The 23,921-nt window shown below is 39.9% G+C and overlaps 2 protein-coding genes and 1 pseudogene across 2 annotated transcripts; 2 read left to right on the forward strand and 1 right to left on the reverse strand.

Annotated features, from left to right (window-relative positions):
- Positions 1 to 62: 62 nt before the first annotated feature.
- Positions 63 to 731, reverse strand: LOC126629661 (histone H4-like; annotated as a pseudogene).
- Positions 732 to 6,257: 5,526 nt separating this feature from the next.
- Positions 6,258 to 8,106, forward strand: LOC126629677 (hydroquinone glucosyltransferase-like). The gene has a single exon (XM_050299773.1). The coding sequence runs from the start codon at positions 6,526 to 6,528 to the stop codon at positions 7,942 to 7,944; it is 1,419 nt and encodes a 472-aa protein (XP_050155730.1). The 5' UTR covers positions 6,258 to 6,525; the 3' UTR covers positions 7,945 to 8,106.
- Positions 8,107 to 11,010: 2,904 nt separating this feature from the next.
- On the forward strand, positions 11,011 to 11,892 carry LOC126629679 (uncharacterized). Its single transcript, XM_050299774.1, has 2 exons — positions 11,011 to 11,184; positions 11,389 to 11,892. The coding sequence occupies exons 1-2, from the start codon at positions 11,068 to 11,070 to the stop codon at positions 11,812 to 11,814; spliced, it is 543 nt and encodes a 180-aa protein (XP_050155731.1). The 5' UTR covers positions 11,011 to 11,067; the 3' UTR covers positions 11,815 to 11,892.
- Positions 11,893 to 23,921: the final 12,029 nt, after the last annotated feature.

A 23,921-nucleotide genomic window follows, 5' to 3' on the forward strand; every position in this document is an offset into this window, starting at 1 on the left:
AACATTTAAATAAATAAAATATTCAAATACAACTTCGATAGAAACAAAACAGAAAAATCCAAATATCAAGGTAAAAATCCTCCTAATGTAAAAATATCAAAGTAATCAAAAACAAAAAAATCCAAATACAACTTCGATGGAAACAAAACAGATCAAAATTGGAATGAAAATAGATTCATGTTCCATTAAAATCCAAACTAAAAACGTTAAATTCCTACACTTCGTCACCTAAATCTACCCAACCACCACCACACCAACCAACCAATTTACATAAATCCTCAATCTGAAACTGTAACAAACTAACCCTTGAACCCGTACAGAGTCCTGCCCTGCCTTTTAAGCGCATAGACGACGTCCATCCCCGTCACTGTCTTCCTCCTGGCATGCTCGGTGTAAGTCACGGCATCACGGATCACATTCTCCAAGTAGATTGATCCGCTTGACGCCGCCACGGCGAGCCAGACGGCGGATGACGGGCTTTGTGATGCCCTGGATGTTGTCCCTCAGCACCTTTTTGTGCCTCTTGGCTCCTCCCTTGCCCAGCCTCTTGCCTCCCTTGCCGCGTCCAGTCATTGATGTGGAAATGAAATTAGGGTTTGATTTGGGATTGGATATTTGAATTGAGAGAGCAAGTTACAGTGTCGGAGAGGTTAGGTGGATGGGGTTTATATAGAGAGGTTTGGGAGCTTTGATACGTGGGTTGTGTTTCTTTAAGTGAGATTTAAAGGGAACGCGAGGACCGTGGATTGGGCGCAATCGACGGTTAAGGGTCGCGATCCGTGCCGTGGGTTTGGGTGATGGGTTTCTTTAAAATATTTCAAAAAATAAATTGTGTCGCTTTATAGAACAGACGCAAGCTTTAAAATATTTAAAAACAATAATTTGTGTCGCTTTAAAGCGACACCCATACTTTATGAGGAAAACTAATAAAAAGGGCTTGAAAACTTTGAGTTTTAATGATAAGGACAAAATAAAGGGTAAAGTGAATAGTACCAGGATTGACTTTTTAGTGTAAAAATGTGGTTTTTCGTTAAAGTGAACAGTACCAGGTGCTTTTCGTTAAAGTTCCCTACTTTATGTCGCTTAAAAGCGACACTGTTTTTCTTAAAGCGACGCCAGTATTTAAAAATTATTAAAATATATGTGCTTAAACTGACGTAGGAATTTTATGACGCTTAAAAGCGACAGTAAATCCGACGTCATGTTCAGTTAGTGTCGCAACTGTCTTATGCGCCACTATATTATATTAAACCGACGCCACCTACTGACACTATAAGGCCCTTTTGTAGTAGTGGCAAAATCAATCTAGAAAGATCTAGGGTTGAAAATCCATTTTCGGGAAGAAGTTGTTAGATGACCCATGTGTTGTCTTAAAGTGTATGCCCAACTCGCATGAAAGCAGCGAGAAGTTTTGATTAGATAGAACCACTAGACAGAATCAAATGGAAATAATGACATGAAATGCATATGTATGAATAAACCTTTGATGCAAGAAGTTAAGCTCTTGAAATGATATTTCCAGCAGCAAGATCCCAAAGTAGCATTTTAAACCGTAAATCTAACTAGAGCAAGTGTGGTACATTTTACAACATTTGACAAGGGAAGCCAAATAATAAAATTAGACTTCACAATCTCCCCATTTGACTTTCCTTGACAAAATGACCCAAACTCTATAACTAAATTCACCCAACCTCACTCAAGAGAACACGAAAGGACGAATCCTGCAAAGAAGTACTCTTGACAAAGAACAAGTGAAAAGTTATCATGGTTAAAGCAATTGCAAGGAAGTACATTGTTCAGCATTGTACATGATTGCAACACAACACAAATTTTCAAATTTTAATTTTCTCCCCCCATTTTGTCATGGCAAAGGCAAATGATTTAAAATGAATGATATGCCAGTCTCATTGAATAAAAGAATAGGTCAATTAAGCTCAACAAAGAAATAAGCAACCACAAATGAAGTATATAAGAGCCAACAACAAAGACATAACAACAATGAAGTTTAAGCACAAGGTACAATTCTCGGTACCAAAATAATAAAAGCACAAGAGCATGTCAATGTAATCAATTCAAATCACCCATTTGTTTAGGAAAATCAACAATAGCGAAATCAAGAGTAGCACAACAAAGTATAGCAAAAGGAGAGGTTTAAAATAAATAAAACACAATAGTTCAAAAAGTAACGTAATAGAAATTGAACTCCCCAAAGATTAGTGCTCTCCTACGATACTCTCTCAACTACTCACTCCCCCATAAATAATACTCCAACAACTTTAAGTTTAAGCACAAGGTTAAAAATAATCAAGTTATTAATGATGGGACGAAACCAAGAAATAATCCCTCACATGTGAAATTATAGAAGATCCCCTTTAAGATCAATCAATTTCATCAAATTGATTATGATTGTATCTATTATACCAGGAATATCAATGAACCCTATTATCCATCAAATTTTTATTTATTCAATGACCATAATTAAACAAGGGTATATAGCTCGAAGACACAGAACAAAATGTTCGGGAGTTCCTCTATTCAATCATTTTCCTTCTTCTTGTTGTTGGATATCTCGTTCGTACACACCTTCTTTTTATTTCTCGAGCCTATAGTGAGTTACATACATAGTTCAATCTTTGATGATTCCATCATACATGATTTGAGTTGCGAAAACTTCTGGATAGGTATTTTACATCTGAACTGAATTCTTTTTTGTTAAAGAATCTCTTTCTAGTTGCTCGAGAACAATTAAGAGATTCTCTAGAAGAAATATGGGCTTCTGGCAGCAACATGCTATGGGGTGGTGGTCCCGCTTATAGGGTCAAATCAATACGTTTTAAGAAATAATAATTTCTTATGAGGGAAATTAATAATAATTAATTGGCTTTTTTTTACCTTATAATTAATTAGTTATTAGATTAAATCTTTTTTTTACATTATAATTAATTAGTTATTAGATTAAATCTTAATCATTGATAGTGAAATAATCTAATGATTTAAAATTTGTGTAAAAAATATGATGCCACGAATATATATATTCTCTAATACTATGTTTGGATGAAGAAATTTAAGATTATTAATGAATTTTAAAATGATGGCAATTGAATTGACGGGATTTTATTTTCTAGAATTTGTGAATTTTCTTGTTTGGTTAATCTAAAAGGACAATGGAATTGAATACAGATTTTTTTTTTATTTTTAAACTTTCAATCATGGAAATTGGGAAATGACACCTATTTACATGGAATTAAAACTTGAATTGGAGGTCCTAAATTCCAAGTTTTTTTTTTCATGCGGAAATTCTAAATTTCTATGTTTATGAATTCAAACAAAGGAATTTGTGCATTTCAATTTATAAATTCTGACTTTTATCCAAATTCCAAGTTTATTCTCTCATCCAAACATAGTGTAAATATTCTGTTGAGCATATAATACTGAAAATCTAAGAAAGTTGTGTAACTGGAAACTTTTAAGATTACAGAGTCATTTTAAAATTTAATTGACACGTAGATAATGACCCCACGTCTAACAAAAGATTCTAATACGATAATCTTAATTATTAATGTTTTATTGGCGAGTAATCAACCTCATTATCTCCGACTCAATGATGGATCCAAGGGCCGCTGGCTGGTGCGAAAGACTCAAACATCAAATTTAGAACTTCTTCCAGCGTCATGTTTTCATCATCGTAATGTCATCAACAATTATATATTCTCTCCAAAGCCAATTTGAATTGCAATATCGAGTGCATGCATGGATTATGGATATGACTACGTGCCAATATATATATACACACACACACATACATACACACACACATTGGAAAATAATTGTTTACTAGCTAGTCCAATATTTATCAACTAACAGTATCCTTTGTCGACTTCAAATTTCAATTCTTTTAAAAAAAATTGACCATTTCTTTTTTTTGTTTTTCTTCCACTCCCTTATTGGCTTTTAGGTAAAACAGAAGTTTACCTAACACACGCTTTTCACATTTTATGCTTCATAGCATGGAACCAACGAAGGGTATAGTGGCTTGAGTGTCAAAAATGGGCTTGTGGAAAAACAGAGGAGCGTAGTAGACTTTGGATGGTTGGAAAAATTGGGATGAGTTGTAGACCCAGACATCCACTATTTGGAGTGTTCACATTTTCCGCACGCCAATATCAATATCTTCCTTTTTTTTATTTTTTTATTTTTATTTTGCTAAACGAAGGAATAATTTATACGAAATTCATTGAAACTACAGGGAGGGGATTTTGAAACAAATTTTCACGCTGAATGAGTTAACTAAGCCTTCTTATACGAAGGCTTGGATTTTGAAGTAAGATCTGCTGAGGGGGAACTAAGAAAAACATAAACGAACTTTGTATAAGAAATTTAGAACGGTAGATAGTCATTTCGCGTGGGAGTTTATTTATTTCAATAATATATTTTTTTTCTGGGATTAGTTAGATTGGCACTTGAAAGTTGTAAAGTCATCAGAATGCCAATTTCCCAAGATAAATCACCTCTCTGTTTACAAGCAAGTTACTGGACCAAGTCATGTATACAACATGAAATATATGTTATATATAATTCATTAGATTAATTTCGACAATTAGTTCCAAAGAATGTTGACATATATTAAGAAATGCGTTTCCATACCATCATCACAAAAACAAACTCCATATTAATTCCAAAGTAATTCAAGTTTGTTTCCAAAGTGAAGACGCACTCCATTCAAAATTGACATCTTAATCATGTGCTTGATAAAAAAAGGACACATATCATCCGGGTCCAACTTTTCTCATAAATATCTAAGCTTATTTAAGAGAAATGCTACACAAGTGGTTGAGATTTTTTTTAAAAAAAAGTATCCAACCACTTGATGTATCGGGTCGTATTTTCTGCCGTCTCATAATTTAACATCAATTCTTGTATCAACATTAAAAATATTGTGCAAAAATATGAGGTGATAGAAAGTATGTGAAGAGTCTCACTTTAAAGAAAATCTCCTTAGCATTTCTGTTAAATAAGTATGTAGAGGAGAAAAGAGTGTTGTAACTACTTATGATCCAAATTAAAAATTGTGTGCGGAAAGCGATATTTGGCTCTTTAATAATAGAGTGCTATAACAATTTAGTGATAAAACACTACTAGAATACTTAGGTTTAGGCACAAGTTCATTAATTTGGCTCTTTGATGTAAGTTGACACATATAACTGCTTTGTGTCAACGGCGCGCCTTAAGTACCCGTTTCCATTGATTAGAGAGAATGGAAGAATTGTAAATTTCTTAGGGGAAGAGTGGTAACGTAAAATGATGGGTACAATATGATTATTTTTTTTCCATAAAAACACCATAAACTGGGTAATGTTGACAGAAAAGAAAAGAAGATATTGACTTGGCAGGACAAACATGACCAGTAATTAGGATGCATGCATGTGGTCCTTAAATGATGGCTCAATTATCAGTTTCCCTAAGAACACATTTTCGACCATCTTGGTTGGGTCCTTTGATAGTTGATATATGATAATTCCATTGTATTTATGTGTATGTTTCTTTTAAATGTAACGGATGGATTGTCTTAGTAGATAAAATATTTCTCTCCATTTCATTATATCTCTAATTTAACTATTTCAGAAATAAATAAAAATAATTTACTTTAAATAAACGGTTGTCAATCATCGATCATTTACATATGGATAAATTGTGGGGCGAGTGATTGACACACCTTCGTGGGAAATGGAGTATTACTGGTACTTATGTTCTTCGAGTTAAATTGTCCATATTTTGCTTAACAATATGTATACAAAGTAGTACGTATAGACTGACTTCATTTTCACAATATTATAGTCTGCATTGTGAAGACTTATGACTGATATTGTCTGACTCATCAGATCAATAAAATTACGTTCGTCAAATAGGTTAGACAAGGTCAGTATGTATGTCATAAGCATATACCCGAATAATGGTAGGAAGATTAAATTTTGTAAAAATTAAATGGCATGAAAACTAAAGATTGAATTATTATTTAAGTATTGATTACCATGCATAATTATTATTTGTAACACATTACTTAGTTTGTAAATTTAGTCTACAAATTTAGTAGTACCATGTAAAGTTTGATTTGATAACGTAAGCCTTACGTTTGAGTTGACATCACTCATACATGTGTTCATTGCATGGCTGGCCATTCCCAAAAAAAAAAAAATGAAAATCTCTAGAAGGTGCTGTCCCCCCCCCCCCTCTCTCTCTCTCTCTCTCTCTCTCTCTCTCTCTCTCTCTCTCATATTACATCCTCGTATAATATTCCCACAACCACAACCAAACAACACAAAGCCTACATTAAGTACCTCTCTAATCCCATTTAACTATGAATCTATCTCTTTCTCTCTCCCTCTCCCTCTCTCTCTTCCCAAAACACCTCACATCTATAAAAAGCAGCAGCTCACCTGATTCTTTCTCATAACATTCCCAGCTAACTCCTCTCCTCTCTCTTCACCAAATTAAAAGCACTTACCCAAAAAGCACAAGCTAACCACCATGGAAAAATCACAAACACCTCACATAGCAATTCTCCCGAGTCCAGGCATGGGCCACCTCATCCCACTTGCCGAGTTCGCCAAACGACTCGTCCACCGCCACAACTTCACCGTAACATTCGTAGTCCCCTGCGACGGCCCTCCCACAAAAGCCCAAAAGTCCGTCCTAGACGCCCTGCCAACCGCCATCGACCATGTCTTCCTCCCGCCAGTCTGCTTTGACGACCTCCCGCAAGGCTCCAAAATCGAAACAATAATTTCCCTCACCGTCGCCCGATCCCTTGCCTCCCTCCGCCACGCTCTCTGCTCCTTGGCCTCCCGCGCCAAGCTCGTTGGGCTTGTCGTCGATCTCTTCGGCACAGACGCCTTCGACGTCGCCAAAGAATTCAACCTCTCCAACTACATTTTCTTCCCGTCCACGGCCATGGCCCTCTCTCTCTTCCTCTATGCGCCGGAGCTCCACGAAACGGTGTCGTGCGAGTATCGAGACCTCTCCGATCCCGTCACGATTCCCGGGTGCATCCCAATTCCCGGCAGCGAGTTGCTCGAGCCTGTTCAGGACCGTAGAGATGAGGCCTACAAATGGTTTCTTCATCATGCGAGACGGTACCGTATGGCCGATGGGATTATGGTAAATAGCTTCACGGAGTTGGAGCGAGGTGCTTTGAAAGCGTTACAGGAGAAAGAACCGGGTAAGCCGCCGGTTTACCCGGTTGGACCGCTAGTAAAAATGGAGTTCAGCGTTTTGGATGACCAGTCATCCAAGTGTCTGAAGTGGCTGGATGAGCAGCCCCGTAGCTCGGTATTATATGTTTCTTTTGGAAGTGGTGGGACCCTCTCTTATGATCAGATCAATGAGTTGGCTCTAGGGTTGGAAATGAGTGAGCAAAGGTTTTTATGGGTGGTGAGGAGTCCCAGTGACAAAGCTGCCAATGCCACTTATTTTACTGCTCACAGCCAAAATGACCCCTTGAAGTTTCTTCCCAAAGGGTTTATGGATAGGACCCATGGGCGGGGTTTGGTTGTGCCTAACTGGGCACCGCAGGCTCAGATTCTAAGTCACGAGTCAACAGGAGGATTCTTAACCCATTGCGGTTGGAATTCCTCCTTGGAGAGTATCGTAAATGGTGTACCTCTTGTTGCTTGGCCACTATATGCTGAACAAAAAATGAATGCTTATATGTTTACAAAAGACGTAAAGGTGGCACTGAGACCCAAGCCCGATGAATATGGTTTGGTTGGAAGGGAGGAGATTGCGATGGTGGTTCAAGCTCTCATGGAAGGCGAGGAAGGTAAGCGACTCAGAAACCGAATGAAGGACCTGAAGGATGCTGGTGCTACAGCTCTTAGTGATGATGGGGCTTCTACAAAGGCACTATCTGATGTGGTCACAAAGTTGAAAACCCAAATTTCAAATTAAAATGTTGTCTTAGTATATCTTCATGAATCTCACCCGCTTCACTTTTGTATTTTTGCCTTTCCAGTTATACTGTCCAAAAGGGTGAAACGATAGTATATAATAGTTGTTGGTTGACTGTAAGATATTATGGTGCATATATAACAGCCACTTTTTTAGGTGTTTCTTCTTGCATTGGTAGCCCTGACAGGCAGAGGCACCATATGTAATGGGTAGTGACCCAACTGGGAAGAAATTTCTTACATCACGATAAAGTCGTGGGCACTCAGTTGAGATGAGAGATGGATGGAGGATTGGAGGTGGCTGCCATTGGAGGCGGGGCAAGTATGGCAATTAATATTAGGGAAAGTGACATTTAAGAGGAAAAGTATGTGCCCCCACATCACATCTGGCTGTCATGGTGTATGACTTGAGCATGAAACCACCTTTTATGCTCAAAACTTTGATTGGCAAGAAAAAAAGATCAAATACGTGTGATTAGTAGGTGGTTGCACTTAATTTATTCTAATATTGTTATTTGAAGTATGATTATATATATATATATACACACACACACGAAAAAGAAACATTATGGCTGTATTTCTATGACATTAATTTATATCACAAAACGGTAGACGCAACAGGAAAAAAGGAAGACATACATGAAACGAGGGCGTCAAGATAGTGATGTCTCAAACTTAGCTCTCATACGTCAAGTTTTAAATCTGTCACTTGACGTCGGGTAAATACACAGAACACATCCAAACATTCATTACAAAAAAAAAAAAAAAAAAACCCTTTCCAAAAGAAATAATTTTATCTGAGTTAAATAAGGTTTCGTTGCCTAATCTGCACAAAGATGCCTATTGTATTGCATAATTTGAAATAATTTTTTTATTTAATATTCTAGGTGTCACGAACACAAAATTACAAACAATATACAAGTACAGCTGTGGAAGATTTTTGCAAAGAGATTGCACACATTTTTTTTTACAATAAACGACACATTATTATTAGCAAGTCATTGCGTTAGCTATGCCTCATTACGGTGCTCATGGTTATCTTTCAAGACACAACGATCATGTCCTTGTAATAGTATATCACTCCAAATTACAAGGCTCCATGAACCATGATTGTGTTGAAAACTCTCTCATATGGACTCAATGAGTCTCTCTAATATTTAGTACACTCTATATGTGATTATGTAAACAATGAAAAGTTGTTAAGTGATTATAAAGGGTTTCCCTAATTATAGAAGTTGAGATACCTCTTTGGAAAACTTGTGACTATTCATGAAGAGTCAAAAGTTGCAACTCTTCATTTGAATAGACACATACCAAAGCTCAACTTCTAATTTCTATTCAATTAATAAATTTAATATTATGCAAATGACTATGCAAACATTAGAGAGAGAGCTTAGTTGGAAAAGTACCGCATCGGGATAGGTAACTTTTGGCTTTGAACCTTCCATAGTGAATTACTATCAGATTTACTTGGCTAATCAGTGAACCCCACCTGAACTTCGAAGTCTTCCAAGCTATAGGAATCATTAAAAGCGTAAAGCTTAACCTAGTCTTAGTGGCAAGCAGCACTGTTATCATCATCGGACATGGATAGAAGGAGAATATATCTTCGTAGTGGAGATGAATTCTCCACCGTTAAATTCACACACACACACACACACACACACATACATATTCAATTTACACACACAGTTCTATCAGTTCACCTTCTTTGTTTCTTAATCTCTCCCTCCCAGACTGAATCTCCATAGCTCAGTTCTCCTTTTCGAATCTGATCGTCGATTCTCAGACTCACTGACTCTCCTATTTCTCGATCTATCTTTCTCTCAAACCGACTGACTCTCGTTCCTCTCGATTCTCAAACTCCCTCTCGAATCTCGATAGCTGAGCTCCCTCCCTTTTGAAGTCGACTTTGACCACCACTACCAGCTCTTCTCAACTCCAACCACCACCTGACGGTTTATCTCACAAAAGTTATTCAATTTTCGGTATTAGGATTGAAAAATAAATTAAGGTTTTCTAGATTTTGGGACTTTGGGTTCTTGATTTGCTGCTTGTGTATGAGTTTCGAACTTGGTTTGTTGCTAGTGTATTGTGGAGCCAAAAATATTCACAAGGCGACACGTGGGTTTTTTGGACAAAAAGGAAAAAAATACCCTTGCAGTACAACGAGGTTCCTACGCGCAAGCAGCGGGCAACCCTCTTTCAACCAAGACAGAAGTGCCCAAAATAGGTAACAATTCAAAGTCCATCTCATCAAATCCTTTCTACAAGGTAATTCCCAAACACATTCCTTTTAAATTATGTTAATTGGCTAATTAATGGGTTTATTGCCTAATTAACCCATTAATTCACAAATTACCATCCATTATATCCAAATAACCACAAAATACAACCAATTCAACCCTAAAACATCACATGGCCGGCCATCCCCTTAAGCTTTCTACCTTCCCTATCTTTTCCCACTTTACTACCCCAATTAAGCTAGCTAATTGATTCTATAACCATCCATTTATTCCCTTTATGTTTAATTAGCAAATTTATCATAATAAATTGGCTAATTAAACCTAAATTAAACCTAAAAACCCTAGCCACCTCCTATCCCTATAAATATACTCCCATTCTCACCAAAAAGCTGATTCCAACACTTTGGCAAAAATCCCAAAATTCTCTAAACACTTTTTCTCTCTAAATTCTAACTTTGGCATCGGAGGTTCTTCGGCCAAAGCCCCCCCATTCATCGTGGGCGCGTGAGGCTCTTGGCCTTAACCTAAGGTGTTAATTGTTTTGTAGGTGCAAAATCGTCCAAGATCGAGGAGGAAGAAATTTGCATCCACAAATTGGTGCTTTCATTGAGAGTTGAAATCCATACTCGTAGAAGACTCTCGCACAAAAAGGTTTTTTCTTTATTTTCTAGTCCATTTGAATATTTTTCATACGTTCTTATTATTAGAATTTTTTACTTGCAAAGGTTCTTTGATAAAACGTATAAGCAAAATATAATGGCTAGAAATTTAGAAAATTCCACAAGTGAAAATCTAATGTTCAAGAAATGGGATTGCGGAGATCCGTGAGGCTAAATGCGACAATAAGGGGAGCGGCATCATCATCACGAGCTTCCACCATGGGAACCACCGTGGTGGCTACCTCGGTAGCCACCCGCGGCGAGGTCCATGGTGCCTTCACCACGGCCACCATGGGAACCACCGCGGTGGCTACTTCGGTAGCCACTCGTGGCGAGGTCCATGGAGCCTTCACCACGGCCCGGAAATCCATGAGGCAAAATGCGACAATAAGGGGAGCGGCATCACCACCACGAGTTTCCACCATGGGAACCACCGCGGTGGCTACCTCGATAGCCACCCACGGCGAGGTCCATGGTGCCTTCACCACGGCCACCATGGGAACCACCGCAGTGGCTACTTCGGTAGCCACTCGTGGCGAGGTCCATGGAGCCTTCACCACGGCCCGAGCCGTGCCATCCAAGGCTCACGGTACCAAGACCACGATCCAAGCCGTGCCATCCAAGTTTACGTGGACCCAAGCCCAAGCCTCGCATTCACATGCACCGCGCATTGAGCAGCCTGCTTCCGTGATCCAGCCTGCTCCCGTCAAGCAACCCACTCTCACGGCCCAACCTGCTCTTGCCGAGCAGCCTGCTCTCGTGACCCAGCCTGCTCCCGACGAGCAGCCCACTCCCGTGGCCCAGCCTGCTTTCGACGAGCAGCCCACTCCCGTGGCCCAGCCTGCTTTCGTCGAGCAGTTCACTCCGGTGGCCCAGCCTGCTCCTGCCAAGCAGCCCACTCCCGTGGCCCAGCCTGCTCCTGCCAAGCAGTCTGCTCTCGTGACCCAGCCTGCTCCCGACGAGTAACCCACTCCCGTGGCCCAGCCTGCTTTCGTCGAGCAGCCCACTCCGGTGGCCCAGCCTGCTCCTGCCAAGTAGCCCACTCCCGTGGCCCAGCCTGCTCCTGCCAAGCAGCCTGCTCTCGTGACCCAGCCTGCTCCCGACGAGCAACCCACTTCCGTGGTCCAGCCTGCTTCTTTCGAGCAGCCCACTCTCACGGCCTAGCCTGCTCCCGTGGCTTTCCAAGCAGCCCAAGTCGGCCCAAGACTATCTCAACCATCCGGACCTACAATCGAGCCGGGGGCATTTTCACCACATTTTTTCGCGGATTTGACATTTCCCAACTCAAATTTCGCGCCCAGAGTCTACCACCTTTCCACTGCTCAAGGAGGCGCATTCCTTCCAAGCTCTTCCAATCCAAATGGCGAACAACACTTGTCTCGACAAGTCATAGAGTTGACGAGCGCCCTTGCACAACAGAAAACCTTGGCGAATCAACTTTTGCAACGTATCAGGATCCAACGTGCCCTGGACGAGGTATCCCGAAGTAGGACAAGGGCAGACGAACATTTCCAGCAGCGTCCCGGTAAGCAGCCACTCGACCAGCCACGAGCCGAACGTTTGGGCAGTGTACATTCCCGTCTTAGAGCGCGAGGGAGCATGCACTCTCGACTAGGCCCACGAATGAGCATACATTCACGGTTGGGGTCATACTCCGATAGTCAACATGAGCAACCTTCCGGGCAAAGTGTCTATTCGCAGCTAAGCCCACAAGGAGCGTCCTCCACCTCACATCAGAGTAGGCAGCACGACGGACGGAGAGAAACAGTCACTCAATCCAGCTCAAGTTCAACCAGCAGCCTGCGAAGAACTCGCTCGCCTACTAGGAACACACCACATGCACTGCATCCGCGGCATAGACGAGCCAAACACATGGAAGAGCAGCCTAGACCAGCAAGTCATGACTGGGGGCAGCCGAGAGCTCCGCTACCCCAATAAAGGCAAATTCAGGAAGAAGTAGAGAGACTCTTGACCAAGCGATTGCATGATTTCCAACGCAACGAGGTCACCGACGAGGCACTACGACGGAACATAATCAACATAAGCAGGTCACCCTTCACGGAGGAGATCGAGGAGGCAGAGCCTCCACGCGAGTTCAGCATGCCACATTTCACATCTTTCAAAGGGGATGAAGACCCGGAGAGACACTTAAAACGTTACCAAAGCGCAATGATCCTTTATCGAAACAACGATGATCTCATGTGCAAGATATTCGCCACCACTCTACAAGGCGAGGCGCAAGATTGGTTCTACACCCTGCCGCCACAATCCATCCGGAATTTCTACGAACTTTCTTTGGTTTTCACCAAAGAATATTCATCCTATCGCTCGATCAAAAAGAAGTCTGACCATTTGTTCGATGTCAAGAAGAACCCAAAGGAGTCGCTTCGCGACTATGTGAGGAGGTTCAAAATAGAGAAGGCAAAAATAGTCGGATGCAACGACTCGATAGCTAGAGCAGCCTTCCAAAAAGGACTTCCAGCAGACCACCCGCTATTCGGAAAATTGATCATGAAAGAAGATCTAACTCTGGCAGACTCTTTTGCTTTAGCAGAGAAGCATGCACTTTGGGATGAAGCTCGCCAATGCACATTCAAGGACTTGAAGAAGTACCCGACATCACCTCCCTAGAAGCAGCGGATGACTTATTCGCATGTTTGACGGTATCTAAAGTAGCAATAAGCTCTACCATCATGCGAGAAGAGCTGGGGGCTCGACTACCTGTATTCTACAGTTACCTGCAGTCATCATCATGACGCACTATTCCGCCGAATCCAAACTGGCAACGATAAAGACGTAGACCCTGGCAGATGCAAAGTTTTCTGACGAACGCAACAACTCGGCCCAACGATGCCCTGAAGGCAGTCGAGCACACTTTAGCTGCACATATTCCCTTAAAGGAGATTTCTGGCATTCGCATGTCAACGACGCATCCAAGTACAAAGGCTTACGAGCAGCCGTGGTTCGTGGCAACCGACTACTTCACCAAATAGGTGGAAGCAGAGCCCATGACGACCACGATTCAGACGGACATAGAGCGCTTCATATGGATGAACATCATTTACCGATTTGGCATCCCTTAATCCATCGTCACCAACAACGGCCTGCAATTCGTGGGCAAAGATTTGGCAAAGTTCTTCAAAAAATATGGCATCAAGCAGCATATGTCCATGCCGAGATATCCTCAAGGCAATAGGCAGGCCGAAACATCCAAAAATATGGATCTTATCTGGGAAGGTCCGTACAAGCTCAGCAGAATAGGCGGTAAGAGTAATTATACCTCCGCTACCATGAAACGATAAAAAGATCGAAAAGTAGTAGAGCGCCTACAATCTGAAGAAGTACCATGTGTGACCTCCGACTACATCAAAGCCCGAAGACTTAAGAAGCTCGACGGGCACCACCTCACAAGTCGAGGATTATCCAGTTGTTATGCAGTTCCTACCTTACAGCTAAGTTCTCGTTCGTTTCACTCGTTTTTCAATGAGGAATTCAGAAGTAATCACAACTTGGCTCGGCTGCATGCTTACAACAAGTGATCACTCCAGCACTTCAAAAGAAGACTGTGCCCTTCTTAGGGACCCATCGCAGGAATTGCGCCCCCCGAGGGACCAACCATGCTCTCCAGTGCGAGAGGGTAAACTAATTGCTCTCCAGTGCGAGAGGGTAAACCAATTCCCCGACACCCATATGGGTCAGCTCTCCAAGACGGGAGGATAAACTTTACACTCCGAATATCCAGACGTGGATGAGCCTGGCTGCCCTAGTATAACTAGATGCACGATGGCTTGCGCCGGGATTCCTAGAAGTAGCCGCAATGGTCTTTTTCAAGGCTTAGCTAACTGAAGGATTTTGGGTCTCTTGGCCTAATCCGTGGGGAACCGGGCCCTAGAGACGGAGAGGGCACATTACGCAGTACATCCGATGGACGGCTGCCCTGGAATCCTAAAGCTGCTACCGAGTGCACTAAGGTAGCCTACGGATTCCGGAAGACTGCCTACGGCTTGCCCTTCGAGCAGTAAAGCCGCGCTAGACTTATACAACCGCACATTCTTGTGAAAGGTTAAACAAGCTAGCGCGCATATACGAAGTTTTATCCACTGCCGACATGCTACGTAGTCGATAAGCTTCACCTCTGCCAAGCGCGGAACAACCTACACCAAGTCCTAAAGTGTTGTGATACTTGCTACGCAACCTACGGAATTGAAGAAAGTCAAGGTTAACAGCCTAGTGGTTACGCGGACTTGTCTTCTTCTGTAAGTAAGGCATCCGGCTGCTAACCCTATGACTAACAACTTTGCAAAGTTCTACACCAACACCTACGGCTGCATAGGCTATGCGAGCTTGTCTGCTTATAAAAAAGTAGCATGCCTGCCACTGGTCTATCAAGTCTAAAGGTTAGGGCATGAACAAAAGAAGTGAAGATGAAGAAAAACGAAGGAAAACATGTTTATAAACAACTAGCAAAGGCCGAAGGAGTTCAAGCAAAACAAGAGCTACAAGGAAAAACAAAGAAAATCCTAAAGGCTACCTAAAATACTACACTACAACAGCTTGGACATCCCACGACTACTCGGTCGCCACACCTTCAACAGCCGTAACACTCTTAGCAACGACATCATCCGGCGCTTCACCCCTGGCTGCCCCAGTCTGGGCACTAACTTCTCCAACTACTTCACCAATGGAAGCCTTAAAAGTAAAAGCAAGCAAGTCTTTCGGAGAAATAGAAAAGGTCTTAAAACCTCAAGCCCATCATTCTCACCCTTCAGCTGCTCATTCTTCTTAAGTAGACTAACACAGACGCGCTGCAACTCATCCACTCTCTTCTTAGCATAAGCAGCGAAACGAAGCTCAGAAATTGCAAGCTTAAGATCTTGAATCTGAGGCGAATCAATCTCAGCAGCAAAGGGAGCAGGTTTTGGCGCCACTTTAGCAGCAGAGTCCACCATACCACTCTTCATAATAGCAAGTCTCTACAAAGGTGAACCAGACTTGGCTCCCAAAGAACGTCCTGGTATAGACTTCGGCACTGGGGGCATGATAAAACCTTTACGCTGAGCAATCTTATCCACAATTGTACTAGCCATTCTCAACATGGAAGACGCCACATGCTCAGATCTAACAGCCTTATTTTTCTTCCCATTAGAAGAAGTCATGTCAATCACATACTTCTCGGTAGCAAGCGGACCCTCATGAGCAGCAGAAGAAGTCTTCAGTTTTTTCTTAACTAGGGATCTCATGAGCAGGCGGGGAAGATCTCTTCTTTCCATCTTCATTCATAGTAAGCTCCACGACAGCGATCAGACGAGCCAATGCATCCGCCTTGATCCTCTTTACCTCATCTTTCTGGAGCAGCCCACCTTTCTTTCAGCAAAGAAGACTAAGCAGCCAACGACATTCATGGTACTCAGCAGGGGAGCTCAACCCAGCATTCCAGCAGGCAGAAGGCCTGCATGCCCAACATTCCAGCAGCCCATGAGACCCGCAATCTCCTTATTTTCTCTCAATCGCCAGCCTGGCCCGAGTCAGGTCCAAGAGCCCAAAGGACATGAGCCATGCGGCTTGCCTAACACTGTGCCCTAGCGCCACAATCCTCGACCCTAGCTGCACAAGCTGCCCTTGGCTCAAGCCAAGCCAAGCTGCCCAAGCAGTGGTCCCTGCCACAACATCTCCTCAGCTCATGCCGAGCCAGCTCCTGGCCCCTGCCAGCCGACGTGCCGCACCACCTCGACGGCTACCCCGCAATATGACTATCCAAGAATAAGGCAAGAAAAATTAAATTTTTCTTACATTGGTGCGGCACGAAGAAGACGAAGAAAGCAACGAAAGACGGTCCTTTGCACGGGCAAGATGTAGAAGATTGCTAGAGGAGGGGGAACAAATATCCTCTAAGCTATCTCTTTCTTGTAGGGTAGAATAAATCGCTCTCCAAAGTTGATTTAATAACCTACTTAAGGTGGACTTAAATAGGCTTTGAGAGAAATTTATTTCCCTTTCCTAAAAGGATCTAATTTCCTATTAAAGAGAGAATCTACATCAAAATATGAAGCAGTCCTAAGTTTCCTAAAGCAAGAAAATCTCTACACCTGCCGCCCTTTTCTGCGAGCAGCCCAACATGTGTGGGGGCATTTTTGGAGCCAAAAATATTCACAAGGCGACACGTGGGTTTTTTGGACAAAAAGGAAAAAAATACCCTTGCAGTACAACGAAGTTCCTACGCGCAAGCAGCGGGCAACCCTCTTTCAACCAAGACAGAAGTGCCCAAAATAGGTAACAATTCAAAGTCCATCTCATCAAATCCTTTCTACAAGGTAATTCCCAAACACATTCCTTTTAAATTATGTTAATTGGCTAATTAATGGGTTTATTGCCTAATTAACCCATTAATTCACAAATTACCATCCATTATATCCAAATAACCACAAAATACAACCAATGCAACCCTAAAACATCACATGGCCGGCCATCCCCTTAAGCTTTCTACCTTCCCTGTCTTTTCCCACTTTACTACCCCAATTAAGCTAGCTAATTGATTCTATAACCATCCATTTATTCCCTTTATGTTTAATTAGCAAATTTATCATAATAAATTGGCTAATTAAATCTAAATAAACCTAAAAACCCTAGCCACCTCCTATCCCTATAAATATACTCCCATTCTCACCAAAAAGCTGATTCCAACACTTTGGCAAAAATCCCAAAATTCTCTAAACACTCTTTCTCTCTAAATTCTAACTTTGGCATCAGAGGTTCTTCGGCCAAAGCCCCCCCCATTCATCGTGGGCGTGTGAGGCTCTTGGCCTTAACCTAAGGTGTTAATTGTTTTGTAGGTGCAAAATCGTCCAAGATCGAGGAGGAAGAAATTTGCATCCACATGTATGAGTTTCAAATTTGGTTTGCTGCTAGTGTATGAATTTTGAATATTTAGATTTTGTGCTATTGGAGAATATATGATAGAGTTATGGAGAAGAAAATAGTGGAGATGTAAAGAGAAGTATGCATATTATGTATGGGTTTTAGATCTAATAGACGGGACAAAGAGCTTTATAACTAGAAATCTGTGTTTGGTGCTTTCATTGCTCATTACACCAGTAAAAGATGCAACATACATAATAAGAACAAGCTACTTCTCTATTAGTTTTACACTTTTACTTGAAGAATTAATCTTTAGCCGTGTGTGTTAATTTTTCCATCTGATTCATTTCGAGTTTGTTGATTTTCAGTGTTTGATGTTTGGATAAAAGATTCATGTTATCATTCTGTTGCAGGTAACAACCATTAAGGTCAGCAACCTTTCCTTGGGTGTAAGTGATAGAGACATAAATGAGTTCTTTTCTTTTTTTTGGTGATATTGTTTATGTTGAAATGATGAGGTTTGATGATCGATTTAGTTTAATGGATTTATTGTCTTTCATTATCTTTGTCTGAATCTATCTTATTAAATGCTCATGTAGTGATACTGAGCAGTCCCAAATTGCATATGTTACCTTCAAGGATGTACAAGGAGCTGAGACTACAGTTCTCATTTCGGTAATGCAATTTCTTTGACCACAATGTATCACCTCATCATTTTGGACATTTGATGTCATTGTAGATGTTAATGTGGATGTTATTTTGGTTTTAATGTTTATTTTTTTTTTAGATTTGGAATAGCTCCTGTAATCTGTTTGTGCAGAAGCTTGAAGCTTTAACCAGCTCTTGTAATTTTTGAAAATGTTTGTGCTGCTGCAGTGCAGTTTTATAAAAATGTATTTTTGAAAAAAAAAAATAGAGTTGGATCTGTGGACCTGCCCTGGACCGGCCCGTTTGAAACAGGCCGGGTTAGGTCCAGTTTCAAAACTAAAAATCTCTCTACCCAGCCAAGCCCGCCCCGTTACAGTTTATAACTAAGCCCGTGCCCACCCCAAATACAACCAACTCTCTAGTCAAGTAGATTCCACCCCCTCCCCCCAAATTTAATGTATTTGTAGGAATGTCTCTAACCTTTCAAATACCTTAAATTTACTCTTTACAAGAACTCTTTAAAACCGTCAAGTTGAACTAATCAACTATATTTTTATTATCTCCTTTAAGAAGCAAATTTGGTCCCTGAGATTTGCATAACTTATCACTTTGGTCCCTAACATTTCAAATCAATAAAAGTGATCCTTGAGATTGTCCACCATCCATCATTTTGGTTCTTCTGTTAAAAACTCTGTTAAGTGTCCCGGAGTTGGCCGGAAGTTTGGGCAATTTTCAAAGCTTCGTAACTCAATCGTTTCTTAACCAAATTCAATCTATAATATATCAAAATGAAGATAGGAAAGTGTAGAATAAGATTATACCAATTTGGAAGCCCAATGGTTTCCAGAGATGGCCGGAAAATAACCTCAAAGTTGACTGGTCCGGGGGAAAACTTGAAAACTCGCCGGAAACTAGGTAAAATTTAAACGTTTATAACTTCTTCAATACTCAACGAAATCAAGTGATTCAAAAATGAAAATCATACTTCTCGATGCGAAAAAGAGAATGGTATTTTTTTTTGACAGCTAAATCGCCGTGGTTTGGTGGGAAAACGGTTCGAAACTGGCTACCATGGTCTCGAGTTAGCCACTTTCGAGCCGTTTTCCGGCCAAACCACAGAGATTTAGCTGTAAAAAAGGTACCATTCTCTTTTCCTCGTCAAGAAGTATGATTTTTGTTTTTGAATCACTTGATTTCGTTGAGTATTGAAGAAGTTATGAACGTTTAAAGTTTACCCAGTTTCCGACGAGTTTTCAAGTTTTCCCTCGGACCAGTCAACTTTGAGGCTATTTTCCGGCCATCTCCAGCAACCATTGGGCTTCCAAATAGTTATAATCTTATTCTACACTTTACTATCTTCATTTGGATATATTATGAGTCGAATTTGGTTAAGAAACGATTGAGTTACTAAGCTTTGAAAATTGCCCAAACTTCTGGCCAAGAGCTCCAGGACATTTAGGGCTGGTTTGGTATTGCTATGCTTTGAAAAAAAGCTGCTGTGAGAATAAGCGGCTATGAAATAAATCAGCAGAGTGTTTGGTAAATTTTTTTTGTAAAAGTGCTTTTGGAAAAAAAAGCAGTCTAATAGTGGGTTTTTTCATTAAAGGAGCACTGTAGCTCCGTGTGCTTTGAAAAAAAACCAGTTTTCCAAAGCTACAAATAGCAGCTTCAGCTTTTTCTTTGATTTCAGCTTATTCTCACAGCAGCTTCCAAAATAAGCCCTTTTTTTTCAGTTTACCAAACATCTAAAACCCTCACAGCTTTTTTTTATGGGTGCTTTTTTTTTAAGCACCTCACTCCCAAACCACTCCTTAACGGAAGGACCAAAATGATGGATGGTGGACAATCTCAGGGACCACTTTTATTGATTTGAAATGTTAGGGACCAAAGTGATGAGGTATGCAAATCTCAGAGACCATTTTTGACTATTTAGCCTTAAGTATATATAAACTTTGAAAGATGGCTAAGCCAAACCCCCACAATTTTCTCATATTGTGTTTGTTTTAATGATATTACGTACTCTTTTATCATAAATCATATTTAAGAAGAAGCCGATGAAGATAGACTTTTTATATCTATCTTCACTTGTGTTTTTAACAAAAATACTTGTTGGTGCCATTCAACAATGCTTTTGTGTTGGCATTCAGCAACTTCATAATACCATGACTATTCACGAGTTATGCAAAACTCACTTGACATTTCGGTGATGGCCATCACATTATTTCTCTCTTAAAGGATTTGTTTTTCCTTTTGGGTCAATGCACATATGTCATAGCTAGTGATCAATTTGCCCCTTCTAAGTTGTATTAAATTTAATTTGAATACCAGATACTAATTAAATGGCCAACTAATTAAGCACAATAGTTTTGCAGATAATGCAATGAACTTAATCTTACACTTTAAAAAGGTCTAAATACTGATTGCAACTTGCCAGTCTGCAGTAGGACAATGTCTCATTCTCAAATAATTTGGAGACTTATTAATCTCCCAAATTCCTCCAACATATATAGGACTATATATGTATAGACTGCTACATGCTTATGCGCACAAAGGATGCCATTTCCAAAGACATGGCAGACGACAAAACGCACCAAGCATATGAAAGACTCATGCTTGTGTGTATGCAGTAAGGGATTATCTCATTCTCAGATCTTTCATAAACAGTTCCGTACAATACTCAAGTCACCAATTTTGTCCTTTGGTAAAACGATGTAACCCTTACTAGGTTGCATTAGTTTCAAAAGGCATTTTCAGCAGTTGGTCAACCGTAACCAACCAAGAATCTAATTCTCCAGACTTCATAAGGAAATTAAAGAAAAACCGTAAATGTATAAACACTAGTAGGAAAAACTATTTGTGCGACAGATGTTTATGTGACAAAGCAAAATCTGTCGCGCAAGTGCGTTTTGCGCAACGAAAAAATATCTTTGTTGTGCAAGGTTGGTGCCACTTTGTGCGATGGAGAACTTTGTCGCGCAATAAAGTTTACATGACGAAAAGAAGATACTTGTCGTTTAAAGTCAGTAAGAAAACCGCAGGTAATTTTTTTTTTGCACAAAAAAAAAAGGGTGACGAAGATTTTCCCGTGGCTACCTTGAGCGACAAAGGATTCGTCGCGCAAAGTCCAGTTAGTTTTTGACTCAAAGCATTCAGTTCATGTGAATCAGAGGAATCAATACTATATTTAGTGCAGAGGTTTGTGCGACAAAGGATTTGTCGCGCAAAGTCCCTAACCTTCCTATAAATATGCACTTTTGCTCTTCTTATTCTTTACAAATCTCTTCATGCTCGAATGGAGGATAAAAATCGAGAGCAGAGCATGCCATCCGGGCCCTATGATATGAGCCAATACGTGGAGTTTGCGTATGCAATTGATGCAGCAATGCAGAATAATTGTCCTACTGCTAAGTGGCGTTCTTGAAAATATGTGCCCGAACATGTGAAGAATGCGGTGATGGATCAATTATTAGTAAGTGTGACAAATGTTGAAAATATATAGTTTTGTTAATTTTTTTGTTATATGTTGGAATTAATTATTTGCATATATGTGTAACAGTGTAATTATACTCTTGACGATACGAACGAAGAGTTGATGAAGTTGATGGAGAAGGCGCTGAAGGGGGGGGTTACAAGCGATGGTGTTATGCCCTGGAGCAGAATGAAGGACCATCAAAATAGTAGTTTTAAATTTATGTTTTTAAGGACAATATTTAATTTAAGGTTTTTTTTATCGGTTATGTATTTGGACTTAATTAGGCTTTAATCCATGTTTTGTTGTTCAAATAATTGCATGGAATATTAATTCAATTTACTTAATTTTTTAATTATTTTTAGAATAAATATTATAATTAAATATTTATTTTTAATTATGAAGTTTACGTAAATATAGATACTAAAGATCTATATTTACATAAACTTCATAATTACAATCCATTAGTGCAAAATTTTTAGCAACGACAGTTTCGTCGCGCAAAGGGCATAAAAAACACGGATAAACTTACCATCATAATTCGAATCTATATGTCTTGCGCGACGAATGTTTCGCCGTGCAAAGATCATTCAGTTTTTAGGTCAAAGCATTCAGTGCATGTGAATCAGATGAATCAAGACCGTATTTACAGCAGATGTTTGACGACAAAGGCTTCATTGCGCAAAGTCCCTAACCTTCTTATAAATATATGCTTCTGCTCTCCTTCTTCTTCATAATGCGTTTTGGAAACGCTTTACAATTTTGCAGATTAAAATCAATTTGTTCTTTGATTGTTGGTGCGATGGCCGACAGTGGTGTGCGTTCGTCAAAGATAATGGATGGCGAAGGTTTTGGAAAAGGTTTGCATTGTAAATTTTGCATTTTGTATAAAGTTTTTATTTAGCTTCAATATTATGAATATATATTTTGTTGATAAGAAAAGAGCTGCGGTATTGGTCCGACACATTTATGGTGAGAGCATTATCGAATCACTATTGATGAATTAATGGGGGTTGTGAAGTACGTTATGCATGCCAGCTTTTGGTCTGACGTTGGAGCATTGGTGCGTGACAAATGTGCTGCGAATTGGGAGTCTTGGAGAGCCATCCCCAAGGAGTTGAAGATGCACATGATTGATGAGTTAGCTGTATGTGTTAAGCTATTAGTTAAATAATCATTATGTTTGTTAAATTTAATATAATAGTGAGAATTAATTTATTAATTTTTGCATGACAGCCTAATTGGGACATTGACAAAAGTAACCCAAATTTGATGAAAGCAATCGATAACACGTTCAAGTCTCGTTTTCAGGAGTGGAAGTTTGATAATCAACGTGCGGCAGAACTACAACGAGAACTAGAACTACCAGCGGAGGAGTATAATATTGTTTTTTATTTTTATTTTATTGCTTATTTAATAATGAGATATGAATAAGTTTTTTTTATTATGAACGGTTTACTTAAACATGTACTTAATGTTCATTTTGAATAAATCTAATGGGAACTTTAACGAAAAACTCTCGGTACTGTTCACTTTAACGAAAAACCACATTTTTACACTAAAAAGTCAATCCTGGTACTATTCACTTTATATCCTTATCGTTAAAACTCAAAATTTTCAAACCATTTTCCTTAAAATTAATGCATTTTAATAAAAATTTATACTACTTAATTATGCACAAATTGTTTAATGAAATAAGTTCTTGTTTTATTAAATATTTATGTGGTTTGAAAAAACAAAATTGAAGACTGAATGGAAAAATTTATTTATTTTTTTAAAAACGATTTTTATTTTTATTTTTATATAAGGTAATGTCGTGCAAAGTGTTATAAAAAAATGCGGTAAATAGTGGTTGGATGGCGCCAAAAGTGGAAGCATCATGTTTTGCACGACGGTGCTTTCGTCGTGCAAAGTCTTTTCACTTTACTCAATTTAACCAGAATGCAAAAGCTGCAAAACATTTGCAGCAGCTACAAAACATTTGCAGTAGCTACCTTCATACTGGAATTTCCAGCAGTTAATCTCGAAGATATATTTTCTTAACTAACTTATTTAATTTCCAATCATTTAAATTGTGTTGTATGTAGTTTATAATTGTTGT

The sequence above is a fragment of the Malus sylvestris genome, chromosome 7 (assembly GCF_916048215.2).
Source record: "Malus sylvestris chromosome 7, drMalSylv7.2, whole genome shotgun sequence".
NCBI lineage: Eukaryota > Viridiplantae > Streptophyta > Magnoliopsida > Rosales > Rosaceae > Malus > Malus sylvestris.